Source organism: Hemibagrus wyckioides, linkage group LG08 (genome assembly GCF_019097595.1).
Source record: "Hemibagrus wyckioides isolate EC202008001 linkage group LG08, SWU_Hwy_1.0, whole genome shotgun sequence".
Lineage (NCBI taxonomy): Eukaryota > Metazoa > Chordata > Actinopteri > Siluriformes > Bagridae > Hemibagrus > Hemibagrus wyckioides.
In genome coordinates, this window is record NC_080717.1 from 27,479,376 (window position 1) to 27,498,562 (window position 19,187).

Genomic DNA, 19,187 nt, shown 5'->3' on the forward strand with positions numbered 1-19,187 from the left:
TAAATAAAGATTATGATATTGTATATATACAGTACTATAAATCTCAATTTCTATTTTGTGTAATCTTCAATTTTCTGCCTGAAAGATTAAGATTTAATAAGCATTACTTATTAGACAACATATCACATTCAGAACTTGTAGCTTCACCTGTTTTAAGCTGCAGGTGGATGCCCGGAGCGGACTGCCAGGAAGCTACAGGGACGGGGACGGCCAACACAACGGGCGCGTGCTGCCTGAGGTCACTCAGGAGCTTATCGAAGCCGTAGGAGGTCAGTGTCTCCACCACCGCCGCCACCACGTACACCGTTTTCTCGCTCATGACGTAATATCCCAGTGTGACGTTGGACGGTGTGCATACATCACGCTCCAGCTGAGAAGAACACACAAGATGTTACATACAAACCCTATGATCATATGGGAGTTCAGCTTGGGCTCGTGAGCTCACATGAATCAGTCTGAATTACAAAATAAATCTGAATCACTCTGAATCAGTCTAAATCAGTAATGAATCAGTTCAAATCATTCTAAGTCAGTTTCAAGCAGTCCAAATTAGGCTCAATCAGTATGAATCAGTCTGAATCACTAAATAAATCTGAATCAGTGTGAATCAGTATGAATCAATCTGAATTGCTAAATAAATCTGAAACAGTCTGAATCAATAATGAATCATTTCAAATTATTCTGAATGAATCAGTTCAGATCATTCAAATCTAAAATGGTCTGAATCAGTCTGAATAGCTAAATAAATCTGAATCAGTCTAAATCAGTATGAATCAGTTTCAAATCATTCTGAATCAATTTCATGCATGAAACAGTCTGAATCGACATGAATCAATCTGAATTGGTAAATAGATCTGAATCTGTATGAATCAGTGTGAATCAATATGAATCAGTATGAATCAATATGAATCAGTGAGATTTGCTGAAAATAAATCTGAATCAATCTGATACTGTTCAAATCATTCTGAAACATTTTCAAGCAGTATGAATCAGAAAGAAGGTAGGGAAGGTGCAAGGAAAACAAGGGCAGGCTGGTCAAGAGATACAGGGAGAGAGAGGCACAAGTGGAGAAAGAGTGAAAAAAGAGATAAGGAGAAAGACAGAAAGAGAGAAATGGAGCACAGGATAAAGAGTTGGCTACAGAAGACAAAAATACAGAATATGAGAAATGGAGACAGATGAATGGATAGTGAGAGACAGAGCGAGTAAGATAGATGAAAGAGATAAAAAGAAAAAAATGGGAAGAAAGGGAAAAAGAGAGATTTTGCAGAAGGAGTTATAGAAACTGAGAGAGAGAGAGAGAGAGAGAGAGAGAGAGAGAGAGTGGGCAAGAGGCAGGAATGAGAGACGGGGAGAGAGAGGCAGAGAGAGAGAGACAGGGGAGAGAGAGAGAGAGAGAGAGAGAGAGAGAGAGAGAGAGAGAAAGAAAGAGAGAGAGAAGGAGGGGGGTAGAGATAGAAAAGCGTTACATCCTGTCTCAGTGTCTCACAAAAATGTGAGACACTGAGACAGGATGTAGAAATAGGCAAAAAATGAAGATAAGGAAAGATTGGTCAAAAGAAAAGGAAGAGAGAGAGAGAGAGAGAGAGAGAGAGAGGAAAGAGTGGGCGAGAGACAAACAGACAGCTCCAGGAGCATCGTTCTCCGACAGCAGACAGCGCTAATTCTCGGGTTGAGTCACTCGTGTGGTGGGTAGAACAGATACTGACACTCTTCAACCGGTAATAACAACAATCTTCAGTGTCACACTCGTTTACCGTTATGTAGCGCATTTCCCTTTTTTCCTGATAATTACTGATAGCAAGAAAACAAATCCTCACTCAGGAGCTGTTTAAATGTCCGTCACTATTCTCAGTGCAACGTCATCGCGTTCATTAAAGCCAAGCTGACAAGAATCTTTTAACACAGTCACGTGAATGCAGCGAGGCATAAATATCACTGCTGGGATTGTTGGCTTTTATTAACATTGATAAGGCTAATATTAGAGTTACTGGTGCTACCTGGATTATTTTAAAATAAATGCACACCCTGAAATGTTTTATTCCTCTTACATCACAGTAATTTGCCAACAATTAAAATGTACATCGTTCCTGTATTTATCGTTCCTGCTACTGGTTACCATGGCAATAACGTTTATCACTGGGCGGCATTCAGACTAGCATTCTACGTCAGTTTCTTGCGGCTAAAATGAAATATTCGGGAGCAAGATTTAGCGTTTGTGTATACATTTCAGCAGTGCACAGAGAACACAATGAAAAGCAAGGTCATGCTATTCTTTTTTACTTTTATTTTTACTGATTCTGCAGACCTTTTACTGTAGCTATAGGTCAATGTAACCAATGGCTCAGTGACCTGAATCGCTGCAAGATTATACTCTGATCAGCCATAACATCCTGAGCAGTGAGAGGTGAAGTGAATAAGACTGAGTATCTCCTCATCATGGCACCTGTTAGTGGGTGGGATATATTAGGCAGCAAGTCAACATTTTGTCCTCAAAGTTGATGTTAGAAGCAGGAAAAATGGACAAGTGTAAGGATTTGAGTGAGTTTGATGAAGGGCAAATTGTGATGGCTAGACCACTGGATCAGAGCATCTCCAAAACTGCAGCTCTTGTGGGGTGTTCCCGGTCTGCAGTAGTCAGTATCGAAAGTGGTCCAAGGAAGGAACAGTGGTGAACTGGAGACAGGGTCATGGGCGCCCAAGGCTCATTGATGCACGTGGGGAGAGAAGGCTGGCCCGTGTGATCCGATCCAACAGACGAGCTACTGTTGCTCAAATTTATTTAATGCTGGTTCTGATAGAAAGGGGTCAGAATACACAGTGCAGGTCAGGGCCGTTTTGGCAGCACCAACACTATATTAGGCAGGTGGTCATAATGTTATGCATGATCAGTGCAAATACCAATAATAATATATTCAACAATATCCAACAGATAGCCAGTATAAAACTAACAAAAAAAAAACAATCAAATTAATTAATTTACATTATGCTAAATTCAATTATCATGTCTTGTCTTTTGTGCAAATTGTTTGCAATATGTTTTTGTTTTTGTTTTCTTTTTTCCGTTTCTTTTTTTTGTGAGCGAATCCCACCACCTTCAATGTAAACCAAAAGAACAATGATGACCTGAAATCATATACTTGTATTCTTCCATAACTTTCAAAGAATGTAAAGGTGATAACTTTTTGATGCTCCACATGAATGCCCTAAAAAAATGTGTAGCTGTTGCACTTTTTTTATTTTGCATTTACTATACGAAAAGATTCTTCAGTTTTCCTTTATCTCTCCGGTGTCCACTCTGAGGTTTTCACATCTCAGAAAACTCTTCTACACTTTAAGCTTTCTTGACAAGCTGATTTTCTCATTAACTTTAAAAGAGAGAAAACCCTGAGTGAACCAAACATCGTATGCATAAATAAATAAATAAATAAATAAACAAATAAATAAATAAACAAAACAAATGAATTGTAAAAAAATAAATAAATATATAAAATTAATTTTAAAATATAAATAAATAAATAAATAAATAAATAAATAAATAAATAACATTATGATGGTACTGTTTAGTGTTTCCCAGTCATTTCCTCTATGAAATAAAACAGAGGATCTTCCTTTTAGAAAAAGTATAATATATTTCAGACTCAAGGCTGTTAACTATCCAAAAGATCCCTTAATGAGCACCTTTTTTTTTTCAAACCTTCTACCACTTCTCAGCAAATTCCCTTTTTTTTGTATTTCTGGCCTTCTACAAAAAGTGTGGTGTGAAATTCGAATAGAAAATGGAACAAAAGTATCAATTTAACTCTGATTTAGTTTCAGCAAAGCCTAATAGGTGAGAAAACACCCTTGGAATGTGAGAAGATGGCGATTTACGCGAAGTTTTACACACCGATTCCCAGATGCTTATGAAGAGAGGAAACTGTTCTACATGTTCTCTCACGATGCGGACAAGACAGCGCGTGCAATACGAAACACTTCCCACGCCGCTGCCTACACACCCACCCACCGTACACTTCACCGGGAAACTACAGTTCCCATGGTGCTGTGGCGAAACAAATCCAAATACCCATCGGCCTCTGTGTTTGATTGAAGCGCTGCAGGGTCATCTGTTGCATACGTGAAAAGATGTTTTTTTTTAAATATATTTTTTATTTTGCCACTCTGGATTACAGGATGCGCATATCATGTTAGGTCCAGTTTCCAATGGCAACAAAAATCATTCATGGACTATTCGTTTGAATATTTATTTTAGTGTTATAGTGTTCCTTTTCCCAGCACTCTCCTCAGAGTAGATTTCTCACGAGAAGAAATGCTAAGTAGAGCGTACAGGCAAAATTCAATTACCTGGATGCGGACGTTGGAGTCGTTAAAGGCCTTCTGAAGTGCCAGGGTCAGGCCTTTCCCCAAACTCTGCCTCAGAGCATTCTCCAGATAATTCCTCTTCATCTGGATGGACAGAACTGGAGGAGGATCACACACACACACACACAGTGATATGAATGCAGTGCATATGAAGTACATATTAATATGTAAAAGGCTACTGCTGATGATTACTTGAGCTGATAAAAATGAATTTTCTCTCTTTTTTTCTATTATTCAATTTATTGAATATTTGAGTAATATCCATCCATTTTCTGAGCAATTTACTCTACCCAGGGCTCACAGGAAGCCTGGAGCCTATTCCATGGAATCATGGGCATCACAGGACAGGGTACAATCACACACACACACACACACATACACACACACACACACACGAATTTGAGATGCCAGTCTGCTTATAACACGTCTTTGCTCTGAAGAGGAAACTAGAGTACCCAGAGAAACCCTTGAAGCACCTGGAAAACATAAAAACTCCATAAACCCCAGACGGAGGCAGGAATCCAACCCTAGAGGTGAACATGCTAAGCACCTAAGCTACCATTTTAGTGAACCAATGCTAATGCAAAAGTTAAGTAGCCTTTATTTGTCACATATACATTACTGCACAGTGAAATTCTTTCTTCTCATATCCCATCCTTGGCCTGACACATAACATTAAAACACATTGTGTATCAGTGGATTAAATGTCACACCTTTATCATGTGAAAGTGAATCATACTTCCTTACTATGTTTTATTATTATTATTATTATTATTATTATTATTACTATTTAGTGAAATCAAGTACTTTTGTGCTTGAGTCCATCTTGTCAAGCAATCTGGTGTAAGCACACCTTCATGTCTCTGTTTTTCTGTCAGCCATTTAATCACCAGCGCCAGTGGACTGCAGGATGGACGATGGTGCTGGGCTGCACAGAATAGAGGTCAACCCTGTGTCAAGTGTACGCTGGTGTCTCCTTAGTACCGTTTGTGCTCAAGACTGCCCGCACTCAGGAAATAACTCACAAAACCTTCATCAGCCTGACTGTAGTGAGAGCTGCATCGCTGTGTCTCACCTCTCTTTCAGAGCATCGTTGTGTCTCACCTCTCTTTCAGAGCATCACTGTGTCTCACCTCTCTTTCAGAGCATCACTGTGTCTCACCTCTCTTTCAGAGCATCACTGTGTCTCATCTCTCTTTCAGAGCATCACTGTGTCTCATCTCTCTTTCAGAGCATCACTGTGTCTCATCTCTCTTTCAGAGCATCACTGTGTCTCATCTCTCTTTCAGAGCATCACTGTGTCTCATCTCTCTTTCAGAGCATCACTATGTCTCACCTCTCTTTCAGAGCATCGCTGTGTCTCATCTCTCTTTCAGAGCATCACTATGTCTCACCTCTCTTTCAGAGCATCACTATGTCTCACCTCTCTTTCAGAGCATCACTGTGTCTCATCTCTCTTTCAGAGCATCGCTGTGTCTCACCTCTCTTTCAGAGCATCACTGTGTCTCATCTCTCTTTCAGAGCATCACTATGTCTCACCTCTCTTTCAGAGCATCACTGTGTCTCATCTCTCTTTCAGAGCATCACTATGTCTCACCTCTCTTTCAGAGCATCACTGTGTCTCATCTCTCTTTCAGAGCATCACTGTGTCTCATCTCTCTTTCAGAGCATCACTGTGTCTCATCTCTCTTTCAGAGCATCACTGTGTCTCACCTCTCTTTCAGAGCATCACTGTGTCTCATCTCTCTTTCAGAGCATCACTGTGTCTCATCTCTCTTTCAGAGCATCACTGTGTCTCATCTCTCTTTCAGAGCATCACTGTGTCTCATCTCTCTTTCAGAGCATCACTGTGTCTCATCTCTCTTTCAGAGCATCACTGTGTCTCATCTCTCTTTCAGAGCATCACTGTGTCTCATCTCTCTTTCAGAGCATCACTGTGTCTCATCGGTTTTTAATTTTTCCTGACTGATGACTTTAGAAGTCACTTCTGTTTCTCTGTTTGGTTTCATCAGAATTTTTACCCTGAAAATGAAGTCTATGTATATTTAATAAACTGCTATTTCCCCCTACAAGTCATTAATATTTATTACTCTGATGTTCATTAATATTGATTAACATTCCAGGGTCATACCATAGCTGTTGTATCTCAACCTTACTTGATGTTGGGTTTTATTTGGTTGTTGTTCGCAGGGTTTTGTAACCTGTCGCTCTCACAATGTAAGCAGAATCTACTGACTCAAATCTGATTGGTCAGAAGGTGTTTATGGGATTTTTCTATAACAGCAGCACCAACAGTCTGCTTGACTTGACTATTAATAATGTTATTATTAATAGTTGGTTTTCTGCTGAGGTCTCCATCTATGAACATTTGATAGCTTCAGCAGGAAGGAAATGTTAAATCGTGTTAAATCTATAATGAATTCATTTAGAAGTTGCTCAACAGCTCCTGGTTACACAACTCCACTTGATTATATACAGTTTTTAGAAAGGACATGGTCTATAATCACACTCTCTGGTTTCACCCAGATGAGGATGAGGTTCCGTTTTGTGTCTGGTTCCTCTCCAGGTTTCTTCCTCATATTGTTTCATTGAGTTTTTCCTCACTGCCGTCACCTCAGACTTGCTCATTAGGGATCAATTTTTAAACTTTTTTTTTCTTTAAAAAAGTTTTTATATATCAGTATAAACTGCTTTGAGACAATTTCCTTTGTTAAAATCGCTATACAACGCTATACAAATAATATACATATAGTAACAGCTCCTTTACATGGATATTTGGGGCATGCTGTTATAGAAAAATAATTAATATTGGGGGGTTACAGTAACTCCATTTCACATGAGGCAGCCTCATATTACCACACCACTGATTATTCTCCTGTAATAGCACAACCCCAACAAATTGTTCATCTGTTACTAATGAAATACAAAGATAAATATTGGTTTGATTAAATCTTCAGTATGCATCTTATGCATAAAGAAAGAAGGACTCTTATGACTGACAAACTGAAGAAGCTGTTCCAGGTACAGATTTAACTTTTTCTAAGTAAATAAAAAATAAAAACAACAACAACAACAATAATAATAATAATAATAACAATAATAATAAGAGACCTATTTAGTTATTTTTCCTGTACTTTGTATTTAAGGGGAAAAAACCTTCTTGAAAGTTCAGCGGAGTACCAAACAGGTTTCTATGACATGTTATTGAATTATGCAAATGAGATACAGATCAGTAAACATGCACTAATTTGCAACAGCAAAAGACAGAGGGAGAAAAGAGAGAGACAGGAAGAATGACCGAGAAAGAGAGAGGGGAAAGGAGCAAAGGGAATAAGAGTGAGATAAAGAGGCAGGGTGTATAAACAGCCTGGGAGAGAAATAGTGAAAGGCAGATAAGCGGACAGAGAGAGAGAGAGAGACAGACAGAAAGAGAGGGAGAGAGGAAGGAGGAAATAGTGAGGTGTATATAAAGTATGAGAGGTCCAGATATTTGGGGAGATGAAAGAGGAAAGGAGAGGGAAGAAGAGAGGGAAAAGGGGATGAAGCAAGAAAAATGGACAGTGACAAGGAGAGAAGAGAGAGAGAGAGAGAGCTGTTGAAATTACACACCAATAAAAGACATTTTTCCATTACAGGTGTCTTTAAAAATAGTTATTATGTTATGTGGTTTCTTGAGGAATATTAATGAACAGATTGTGGTCTAATTTGCAAATATCAAAAATACATTCATAAATCAAATGAAATATATTTAGCTTGATTATAATAATGAGTAATAACATCAACTGATCTTCACACTATGCAAAATATTAAGGCAAAAACCTATGAAACAGTCTAAGTGACATGGATGTGGGTGTACACAGGGTCATGAGGAACTTGGAGTCTACCCCACGGGATTCGTGACACAGGGTAGGGGACACCCTAGTCGGGGTGCCAACTCATCACAGGGCACAATCACACACACTCACACATCCATTCACACACTACAGACAATTTAGAGATGCCAGTCAGCCTATAATGCTGTCTCTGGACTGAAGGAGGAAACCGGAGAACCCAGAGGAAACCCTTGAAGCACAGAGACAACATGCAAACTCCACACACAAGGCTGAGTCAGGAATCAAACCCTCAGCTGGAGAGGTGTGAGGTATCAGTCCACCTCCTGTTGTAAAATCAATCCAGTCCAAAAAGTGCTACAGAATGTATTTAAAGGAAGTAGACATGTGTCAGGTTTCATTAAAACTAAATTCATCCCAGTTATTTTCTAGCTGAACTAAATACAATATCTGAGAAAGTTGACATTTTATTCAAGATTATATCACGGCATCGGCTATTTTCATTACCGCGGATAATATCTTTGTAAGATATGTGTTTGTAAATGTAGTAGGTATCTTCTTTTCGTATTCAAAAAAAAGGAAACAGAAAGGATGTAATAAAAGACACAACAAACAAAATGCTTTAAAGTGAATCAGTAAACCTTGAAATCGAGGCTAAATATTTCAGCAAGCTTTGCTGCATCGCAATTGAAGCGAGAACCAACTCACCCGTTTTGACCAGCAGCTTCTCTGTGATGTTGCAGGATGGAGGTGGGCTTTCAGTGGTGGTGCTTTGCTCGGTGGTGGTGCTTCTAGATGTAGCTGCAGTAGAGCTTTGAGTGGTTGTAGTCGCTGGAGTAGTCGTTGTTGTGGCCGGCGTGGTCGTGGTAGTCGTGGTCGTGGTAGTAGTTGTCGTCGATTGTGTTGTCGGAGGTCCCGTCGGAGTCGTCGTGGTTTCGGTGGTAGTCGTGGGCGGAGTTATTGTGGTAACAACCTCAGTGGTCAAGGGATCGGTACTGGGAGGAGTCACAGTCATGTCAGTCACAGTTAAGGGCGTGGTTGGGGTGGTGGTCACGGTGGTGAGCTGGAGGCTGTCACTGGTCACAGTGTCGGGGTTGGGGTGCGTCATTGAGGTTTTCCCAACTTTCTCTGTTCCTGGAGATGTATCATTGGATAGTACGGTGGAGGTGGAGAATAGGCTGGTCACGTGATCTGTGAGAGCAGGTTCTGTCTCCTCCACGGTTAAGATGGAGGTCCCAGGTGCTGTGGGAAGGCCTGGGTTCATAGAAGGAGCTTCTTCTGGAAGAACACAACAGTTGTTGGTGGATCATTGAAATTGAGATTCGCTTTGTGGGATTGATTCATGGTAAGTGAGAAGGTACTTTGAGCAGCTGCGAGCTCAATAAAATGTATTTATTTCCTTTTTTATTTCAATTCAATTCAGTTGTTCTGAAAATTTGCGGAAAAGTTACACTTAGAAGCTTAATGGTTCTCAAGGTTTCTTTGGTTCTCCCAGTGACTGAACCTTCTGATTTTTATGTAGAACTTTAAAATGGAGTGTTTCACCAATGTTTCGTTAAGACCAAGCTAACTACTCAAAAACCCTTAAAGGTTTGTAAGAGCATAATAATATATATACAATATATACCACAATCTCAGGTTTATACTCATGCACAATTGGTCACAAATCCAGTCTTGGACATAATCTATAAAATATATAACAGAATCATTGATATAGTAGAGGAATATTTAGCATTATATTTTTATGGAAGGAGTCTCCAGTGTCAGCGCTGGTTTTCCACCAGAAAAAAAAACATCTTCAGGATGGTGTACTTCATTGTAACATGACGAAAAGGTGAGGTTTATCTCAATAGAAAAGAGAAAAAGAATATCTAGTGAAGGAATGAGTGTTTACAGCTTCTAAAACGTATGCTATAACAGAAACCAACATGTTTAATAGGTGTTCTACAACATTAATTGCAACTTTAAACCGGAAAAAAGAATGTTTTGTTCTTTAATAAATCAAACTTAATAATAAATAAGCAGAATGAGCAGAACAGGATTGAAAATAATAATTTGGGAGGTAATGTTAAAGTCACAAACAGGGATTTTCAAATATCTGGTAACGCCATCTACAAGAACTTGCAGTTAAATGGCTTTAAATGTTGGTTTGTTACTTCTGGTTTTGATAACCAGTATATAACTCATGTCATCATCAAGAATCAGTGTCGTATGATATGTTCTTGATATCAGAGCAGGGCTATCATTAAAACTCCCCGAATGTGACTTTAAAGGTCAATGACTGAAGGAATACTACGTGTGTCATGAACACTCAGGCAAGATGACAAAAGGAGAATGAATCATGACGCATCATAACAAACACATGATGATAATGATGAGGGTGATCACCATACAAGGACTTTCAAGCATGATGATGATCACGACGACGGACACGACGAGGACAAAAGCACAAATGACAACATCAAGTCTGCAGAACTTCTGCGAAACAAAACCAGTTTGATGAAGACAGTTAACCTCAGTAGGCGTATTTCATTTCATATCTCACATCCACGCTACAATGTGACGTACCTGAGCCGGTGCTTTGTGTGCTCTTGGTCGGAGCTTGCGGGGTTTTCGCCGGCGGATCCTCCTGGATTTTGCGACTGGTGAGATTGTAAGCATGAGGAGAGGCCGGGTATTGCACCAGCGAGTCCGAGTTGGTCCTCACCGTCAGCACAGAGGAGAAGACAGCCTGCTCTCTGGTGCTTGGCGCTGCCTCTACCGGTGCAGAGCGGGACTGCAGGAGAGGATCTCCATCATCTTCTAGCGGAGAGAGAGACGAGGAGATGTTTGAAGATCCAGTGGGGATCAGAGATGTCATGGAACGATTCAATGTTTCCATCTGGCCCTCATCTGGAGAAACAGAAATAGAGATAATAGATTATAAAACTGAGTACTTAGTAACAAATAGTATTATAGATGATAGATTTCCGAAAACGTCCAAAATATTAAGATTCGAATCAGTCATGATTACCATAGATGCCCTCTTGAAACATTATTTGAGAGATACATTTTTTCTGAAAAAACGTCAATGTTATTATAAATTGCATGTAAACTTGACAAATTAAACACATCAATAAAACTGAATGCACTATAAATATATAGTATGATCATTTTAAATAACATTCAGAATAAAATAAAATAAGCTTGACTTGGATTTTAATGAGGACTGAGATGAACAGTCCAGGCTCAGATGATCACTTTTTTTTAGCCTGTTCCATGCATAATGACCGACTCTCATATGGAAATGTGGAGCGATTTAAAATATGACCAGCATAAATCTGCAACATGGTGCAAAGCTGATGAGTCACAGACAGAGATGAAAAATAATGCGGGAAAAAACCCCAGCAATGTGAATTATTTTTTAGGTCGTAGGGGAAGACAGGCATGTAGTCATAAAATACCGCAGCGGAAAATGTGTCACCTCACATGGAGTTATGGACATATTGCCCCGAAACGACACCATAATGCCATCATGAACTTTTAAAAAAAATCACCTCTACTGAAGCTGAATTGAAACATAGACACAGAAATAGAACAAAGGATAAAATTGCACCGAAGCTGGAAATATAGAAGTGGTGATTAATGTCAGCGAGTCACGGCAGCCCAGGACTGTGTCAATGTTATGCTCCTCAAGATAGGAATCGAATAAAAGGCAATGAGGGCCTATTAATCACAGTATTAATCATGTCTGAATGACTCTCCAGTACTGAGGTGACAAAATCAGCAAATGGCATGATTTTTCTTTTCCCTGAAGTGAAAGGAGAAAAATGAATAATTCACCACGGTTACCGGGAGCCTCGGTTTTAACAAGACCGCTAGCATTAAAAGTCTTGAAAGCGTGTGTGTGTGTGGGTGTCCGAGTATGTGTCGGTATGTTATCATGGGTCACGTTGAAAGCCTCTTCTCCAACCGACAGCCACCTGCGCTGACAGTTTGAGCATATGGGGTTTCCTGAGAAAGGGACAGCAAGAGAGAAAGGCAGGGGTCGGTGTGAGGATGACGTGATGCTGAAGTAGAGAAGGAAAGCACACGTATGCTTCTGCCCAGGACGACGTCACCGCCAGTGTCCTACAGACCGCATTACTACAGCAGCGAGAACGTTTTAGTATGCTGACCCCGGCACCCAGAAGATTTATAAAGCCTTTAATGGCTCCTGGAGCAGTCATGGGTTTCAAATGAGGCACCCGAGTCGAGCCAATCAAACGCTACTGCCAGGCACAGCAGACTGATTCCATTGGCTGACTTGTTTCCACACATCAGACTGCATCCACATCTCAGGCCTGATCTATAAATAATCAAGGACACTGCGTAATTCTTTAAACTCCTGTCAATGAACTCATGAACAAAAACAACAAGAATCTTCAAAGCAAAGTGTTCATAGAGTACCGATATAACTAAGGATCAGTCAGATGGCAAGGCCTGGAGCTTTAACAGGATTGGGACAGGTGGTGATGGGGGATGATGGGTAATGGGCCAAAACCAGTAAAAGTCCACGAGAAGGCCGTGCACGAAAAGGCTAGGCATGGCATTGCAACCATTCCAACAGGATGTCTATTCATAGGACCCCATCTGCTTTTAACTGCGTCTTCGTGGGGCATTGACAGCGGTCCACCTGTCTTTCATCAGAGACACTCGAGATCCTTTAATCAAAAGCGAAAAAATCTTCAGGATTGCTCTTTATGAGTCTGGTTTCTAATCGGTTATGGAAAAAATTCTAATTCCAATTACATCTCAAAATCAGCTGAAACACTTTGTACCGTCTCTACTTAAACCACGAGTGAAGATTACAGCGTCCTTGTTCTACCGAGAAGATTAAATGTCCTGATGCGCAGCCAAATGCCCTTCAAGTTAACTCTCGCCGTCCTTTTTACAGCAGAAAGAACGGTCTCAAAGTGCAATATTAATGTCATTTTAATGCGATGGGGGAAAAAACGGTATCAAATGCGGCGATTTCACGCTGTGTTTTCGCGTAACTCGGGCCGAGCCGACAGCTGCTGAACTGTGAGGGTAGAAGCCGAGTTAAATTTAGTTGATAAAAATCACAGTACTGTATTAGGCTGAACAAGTTGAAGCACAAGGCGTAGGCTGGGCAGACACAGGATGAAACGCTGATGATCCCTGTTGATGACTAGAGCCACCGTGCCTTCAGTAGTCTGACTCGCTGTTAGTCACCTCGGACAAAGCTTTATACTATTTTTACAGTTACGTAAGAGGCGGCTTTTCTGCCACACCTTCTCTAACAATGAACGGTATTTTAGTAAAGAAGAAATAAGGGTCTGTTTGGGATTAAGGGAATTAGGTGTAAGGTATAAGGTGTCAAAAAAACAGTCTTGTATGACAATCAGGGGCTGGTCTACAGGGTATGTGCTTACTACTCTATTTGCCTCCCCACTTTTTCAGCCTCTAGTCAAGACTCAAGAAGCTTTTATTGACGTTTTAATCACAAAATCTAATACAGTACACAGTAAAATGAAACAACACAACATAGAACACAGAACTACAGGAAACAACACAAAACTAAATAACACGTGTGTGCAAACGTGTGCAAGGCAGTACAGTACTATGACCGATGATCGACAGTGCAGCAACAACCAACACACAGTGCAAGAGGGTAATTTAGGGTAATATGGTAAAATGCTGTCTATGCAAAAACAATACTGTAAAAATCCTATCACCTTAGTCGGATTCATATCATCAATCATTATACTGTATTCATATTCTGTATTTTTTTTTTATTCAGTCTATTTTTTAACTGTTCTGCACAGCTAGTTCCATATATTTTAATTACAGCTAATATTTTATTTTAAATTCCATTTTGTTTTATTTTCCACTTTTACTATTTTATCCCTGTTTTAATTTTATTACATGGACAGTGGATTGCGTAGGTGACCAATAAAATTTGGATTAGACTTTAAATATATGTAGCTGCTCCATACAGCACTTTGTTTCAGTGTTGTTTCCATAGTAACAGCTAATTCACACATGTTGGATATTATTCAAATCACAGGGTTACATTAACATGTTATCATTTCCATAGTAACAGCTAATTCACACATGTTGGATACTATTTAAATCACAGCATTACATTTACATGTTGTTTCCATAGTAGCAACTAATTCACACATGTTGGATATAATTCAAATCACAGGGTTCATTAACATGTTATCGTTTCCATAGTAACAACTAATCCACATGGATATCATTTAAATCACAGGGCTACATTAACATGGTATCGTTTTCAAACTGACAACTAATTTGCTGCATATAATTCAAATCACAACAACAATAGATTAAACTATACACAGATAAATAAGCATTGTGTAATTAATTAAAAATGTAATCACTGGTCAGTTGTGTAGTTCTGTTGTAGTAGAGGATAAAAAACACAACATGTCATGCTGTTTTAGGCAAATAATCATACCAGATGTTGATTATTTCTTTTAACAACATGCTACATCATGATTTATTCCGTACTTAGCTACTTTGGGCAAAGCTGTATGCATTTCTCACAGTTATATAAGTCCTGTCATGTCTGTGGGCCTGTATTTTAATGGTTAACGTGGTTAAATCTGGACAGAGTGGCAGGAGGTAGCAGCTTCACCACAGTGCTTGCTACCTTAATTGCCATCTCGCTTCCTCGATCCTTAAAATATGACGCAAGTTTTATGCATTCATACTGCAGAAAGATCCACCGTTCATACACGGTTTTGTTCAACTAGCTATCAGGTCAAATGTTTTACTGAATGCACCTGAGATTAATAAGTAAGGATCAAAAAGAAGTTGTGTGCAAAGTTCAGGAATGTAAAAGCATCACCTGGTCTCTTTCTGGTCTGATCTTGAGTTTTCTTTGGGTTCTCAAGCTGATACACTAATTTGCCCCAGGTGTGAATGAGTGTGTTAATGAGTGTGTGTTCAGCTTGTTGCAATCAGGCGAGTGCTTCCATAGTCTGATGGCTAAAACAGAGAGGCCCAGGAGGAGCTTCTTCTTCCCTCAGGCCACCAGACTCTTCAACACAGACATATCCATCTTACACATCCCTTAGGAGTCCATAAGCACTCGTTTTCTCCGTTGTCATTCTGCACACTGCATTTTTACTAAATGTAACACACCTGAATATTTACTACATCAATTTCTCTATCGTTGTATAGATTATGTAACATAATTGCACGTCGTGTTCCACTGCTATTATATTGCACATCGTATTCTATTACTTCACCTCATTCCTTGCATTTCTATTTATTCTATTTTTAACTTCTTCATTTCGGTTTATTTATATGCACAGTCTAAGGAGGAGCAGGCCAGCTTTTCATTTCACTGCAAATATATAACCGTGTATGTGAGAAATAAAATCTTGCATCTTGAAATTTTGTGTGTGTGTGTGTGTGGTGTTGTGCAATAGACTGGAATCCAGGGTGTATTCCCACCTTGCACCCAGTGTTCCAACTATTTTTAAGCGCAAAGAGCCGTCTGGAGCAGCAGAAATCATTAAATCTCTTCCCAGCTGAAACGGTTCTACTAAGAATCGTCCAAACAATCCTCGAGGAATATTTTATTCTTCTGGAAGTAGCTTTAAAAACAAAGCCAGCAGCCATGTCCACTAACAACCAACAGCTGAAGGCGAAAATGATGATGATGATGATAATGATTCACTCGTTTCAGGACGAAGTCCAGAAATTAATGTGGATTCAGAAGAAGCTCATCTGTAATCTACTGTTTGTTTATTTGATGTGTGTGTGAGATATAAAGCAACACAGCAGCTCAGCCTTCACCATTCCGAGGCGAGACGATGCGAATCAAAACTCTGAGCCTTGGGTATGTCCTACACACAAAATCCACAAACCGCCCCCGTGAGCGCTTTCAGATAAAGGAAAGCAGGAAAAGAAGGGAGGGAGCAAGAGACCGCGTCTCGGTGGGATTCTGCAGTGACAGCGCTGGGAGCAGATTGAGGAGCTCGGCGATTATAAAGCGTAGGCCTGAAGCTTTGATCGCTATCTGCGTTTCCAGCCTCACACTGTCACATACTGACAGCTCCTAAATCCACTCAATCCACTATTCCTGCCTGATATAACTATCCTGTTTTTTTTTTTTGCAACCTCTTCTGTCATTAACAGGCAATAACAACACGTCTATTAGCTCGGTGTCATGATTCCTGCAACGGTGACAAGCAGAAAAACAGGCTGCTAGATTTAAATGTATGCTAATCCACAAGCCTGGGTTCGGTACATTCCCCAAGGCGCAGATTCTCCACCAGATATCCTTCATTCTACCTACCAAACCCAACCCTAACTCTAGTATTTACCTCAGAAAATTGCAAGAAAACATCCTAACTGTGGTTTGATCTCATTTTCATTTAAATATTAAACAGCATTTCCAACATGGTCTCAGAAGAATTTGAATTTCTGCCGTAGCCGAACATAGCTGAGAGTCTAAGAGAAAATAATTGGCCCTGCAGGGAAGAATGTTTTTATTTGACCCCGTTTACACCCAATTATTTCCTGCTTCTTATATCTGGAATATGTACGCAATAATATACAATGGGTTGTGCTTATTTTCCTAAACGTAAAGTGTTTTATTCCACATACTCTACAGCAATTAGTCAATAATTACAATACCTTTTAATTAAATAAAAAAAATCGTATTTTTTTCATCTATATATTTACATATATATATATATGTTAAAATAGCCATCTATATGTCCATCTATCTCAAAAGTAAAGACACATTTTATTGTTCTTACATGGTAACACTATGTTTGAAGTCTTCACCACGTGTGATCCCATTCTGTCAAATTTCAAGATGATACGGTTCAGAAAAACCTCCAGAGCACCTTCGTGACACTCCAATACACACACACACACACACACACACACACAGACAGACATCTTAGTATCATTCAGACGCTCAGTTGTAATGCAACAACATTTGCGATGCCACATTTTGTCTGTGTGCAGAGAAAACTACATTCTGCCTGTAATTACACGCTGTCTCTTTTCTTGCCGTGTCTGGTGAAACGGTGCTATGAAATATTGAGGAGGTTGGAAAACAGGGTTGGATAAACAAGCCTGCCTGCCTGAGCCTCTCTCATCAACACAGCCTCTCTAGCACATATCTGACGCATCGCTGATTGGATGAACGTGGTCATGTGACTTGCTGGCAGGCCCCTCAATAGGTCATGCAGTGCCAGCTGAGTCTGGATGCAGAGCGCAGCGTGAGTGTGACGGACTACGGCAAATCATCAACACCGGGTTAGGAACGCTTTAGGGAAACAAGCATGTGCGCGCACACACATACACACACACAGACACATGGTGCAATAACACACCATAACTCAAGCCAGCAAACCACGTTGTATGAAACAGTGTGCCTGAGTCTACAAATCACCATACGGTGGACGTGACGCTCCGGTGCATGTGAGCGTCCCTGTGTTATGCTGCTCACACCGCGATTTATCGTCTTATTTTGTCTAAGCGTTGATGGCACCCGAGCAGACGCCTGATAAGACCTCAGAGTGCTAACGCAGCAGAACTGAGCACTGCGACATTTCATGCTCCGAGCTCCATCAATCCTCCCTAACGCACCTGTGTCCCTTCAACTAACTCCCATCATGCCTTTCAACTCCAGAGCTCTACCTCAGGAATGACGGCTATAAGTAATGAACACACAGATCTTTGCTCCAGACATTATCCTAAGCCTAATAACTGGAAGCATCTGTGTTTGTTTTTTCTGCTCTGTTTGCTTTTACCTGTACAACTGATGGGGTTATAGTTTGTTGGGGTTTTATTTTTCAGTTAATTAAATAAGCTTGACTGTGTGAGAAGTTCCCAGTTCATATACTTAATACTGTTTGGTTGCATGCTGTAAATATCTATTTATTTTGCAGGCATGGTTCCGCTCCGTTTGTCCCTTTCAGAGTGAGCCGTCTCTGCAAATCAATACTGCAGCTCTCCTGACTGATTACCTTTATCCTATGTGTTTTTTTCCCCCCAGAATGACTCCACCCCCATCCACAGGACTCCGGATCAAAATGATGCACTGTAAACCGTATGCTACAGCCTCCAGAGTCTCAATGCGAATGAAGATGTATGAAGGTTTCAGAGCGATTGTTGGTGTTCAACACCGCTTTCCATCACCACCATCAAAACACTAACAGAGTCTCCAGAGACTTGGAAAATCAATGCCAAGGTCCCATGAAGCTATTCTGGCACCTTATTCACTTACATTTTATTGGTTGTTCATGTAATTTGACACCCAATGATTGTATTGTGATTGTAAATTGATTAGGTCGTTATTTGTTTATCGTGTAACTAACACGATATATAATTTGGGCATCATAAAGTATAATGTGTTTCCTTTAGAGCTATAAGAAAAAATGTTACTTAAAAATTCTAAATGTTTACATTTCTGGGAAAAAAAAACAGATTGTAAGCCAATAGCGCTCTTCAGATCAACTAAAGAAAGCCTAGTAAAAAATTCCAGCTAAAGGCAGACATTTCAAACACCAAATTTACACCGGATGCACTTCCTGACACAACCCTCCCATTTTATCCAGGCTTGGGACCAGCATTGAGAGTTAACCCCTCAGTGGTGGTGCTGGTTCCCTACCTGGGAATCAGACCCGGGTCGCTGTAGAACAAGCGCTGGATCCTGCCGCTGGACCACCAGGGACAAGTACAATGTAAAGGTAAACTAAAGATAAAGCGGTCTTTATGACATAAAAATTTCCAGATTCAAAACCATGTTACTTTTCCATGTCCAAATTAAATGTCCATTATGTTTTCTCCAACATCTGATCCACCATTTTTTGATGATATCAGCCTAGTACCAATATCAAATCTATCTGTAATAGCTGTTACTTCGATACTGAGCAAAATAATCATTAGATCGTTCCGATCAAATTTTCATCGAGTACATGGGCGAGAGAAAGCGCTGAAGAGAGCTTTTCTGCGGAACCT

General features: G+C 40.0%; 1 protein-coding gene across 4 annotated transcripts in view; it reads right to left on the minus strand.

The window, feature by feature from the left end:
* kiaa1549la (KIAA1549-like a) overlaps positions 1-19,187 on the minus strand; it is a 68,507-nt gene that overhangs the window by 35,919 nt on the left and 13,401 nt on the right. For 3 of the 4 annotated variants that reach the window (XM_058397782.1, XM_058397780.1, XM_058397783.1), the window contains exons 2-5: positions 10,761-11,084; positions 8,901-9,470; positions 4,345-4,460; positions 148-370 (exon numbers count right to left, since the gene is read on the minus strand). In XM_058397782.1, coding sequence (XP_058253765.1) covers positions 148-370; positions 4,345-4,460; positions 8,901-9,470; positions 10,761-11,084 — 1,233 coding nt within the window. The remainder of the gene's footprint in view (positions 1-147; positions 371-4,344; positions 4,461-8,900; positions 9,471-10,760; positions 11,085-19,187) is intronic. The other variant, XM_058397781.1, reaches the window with a different exon arrangement.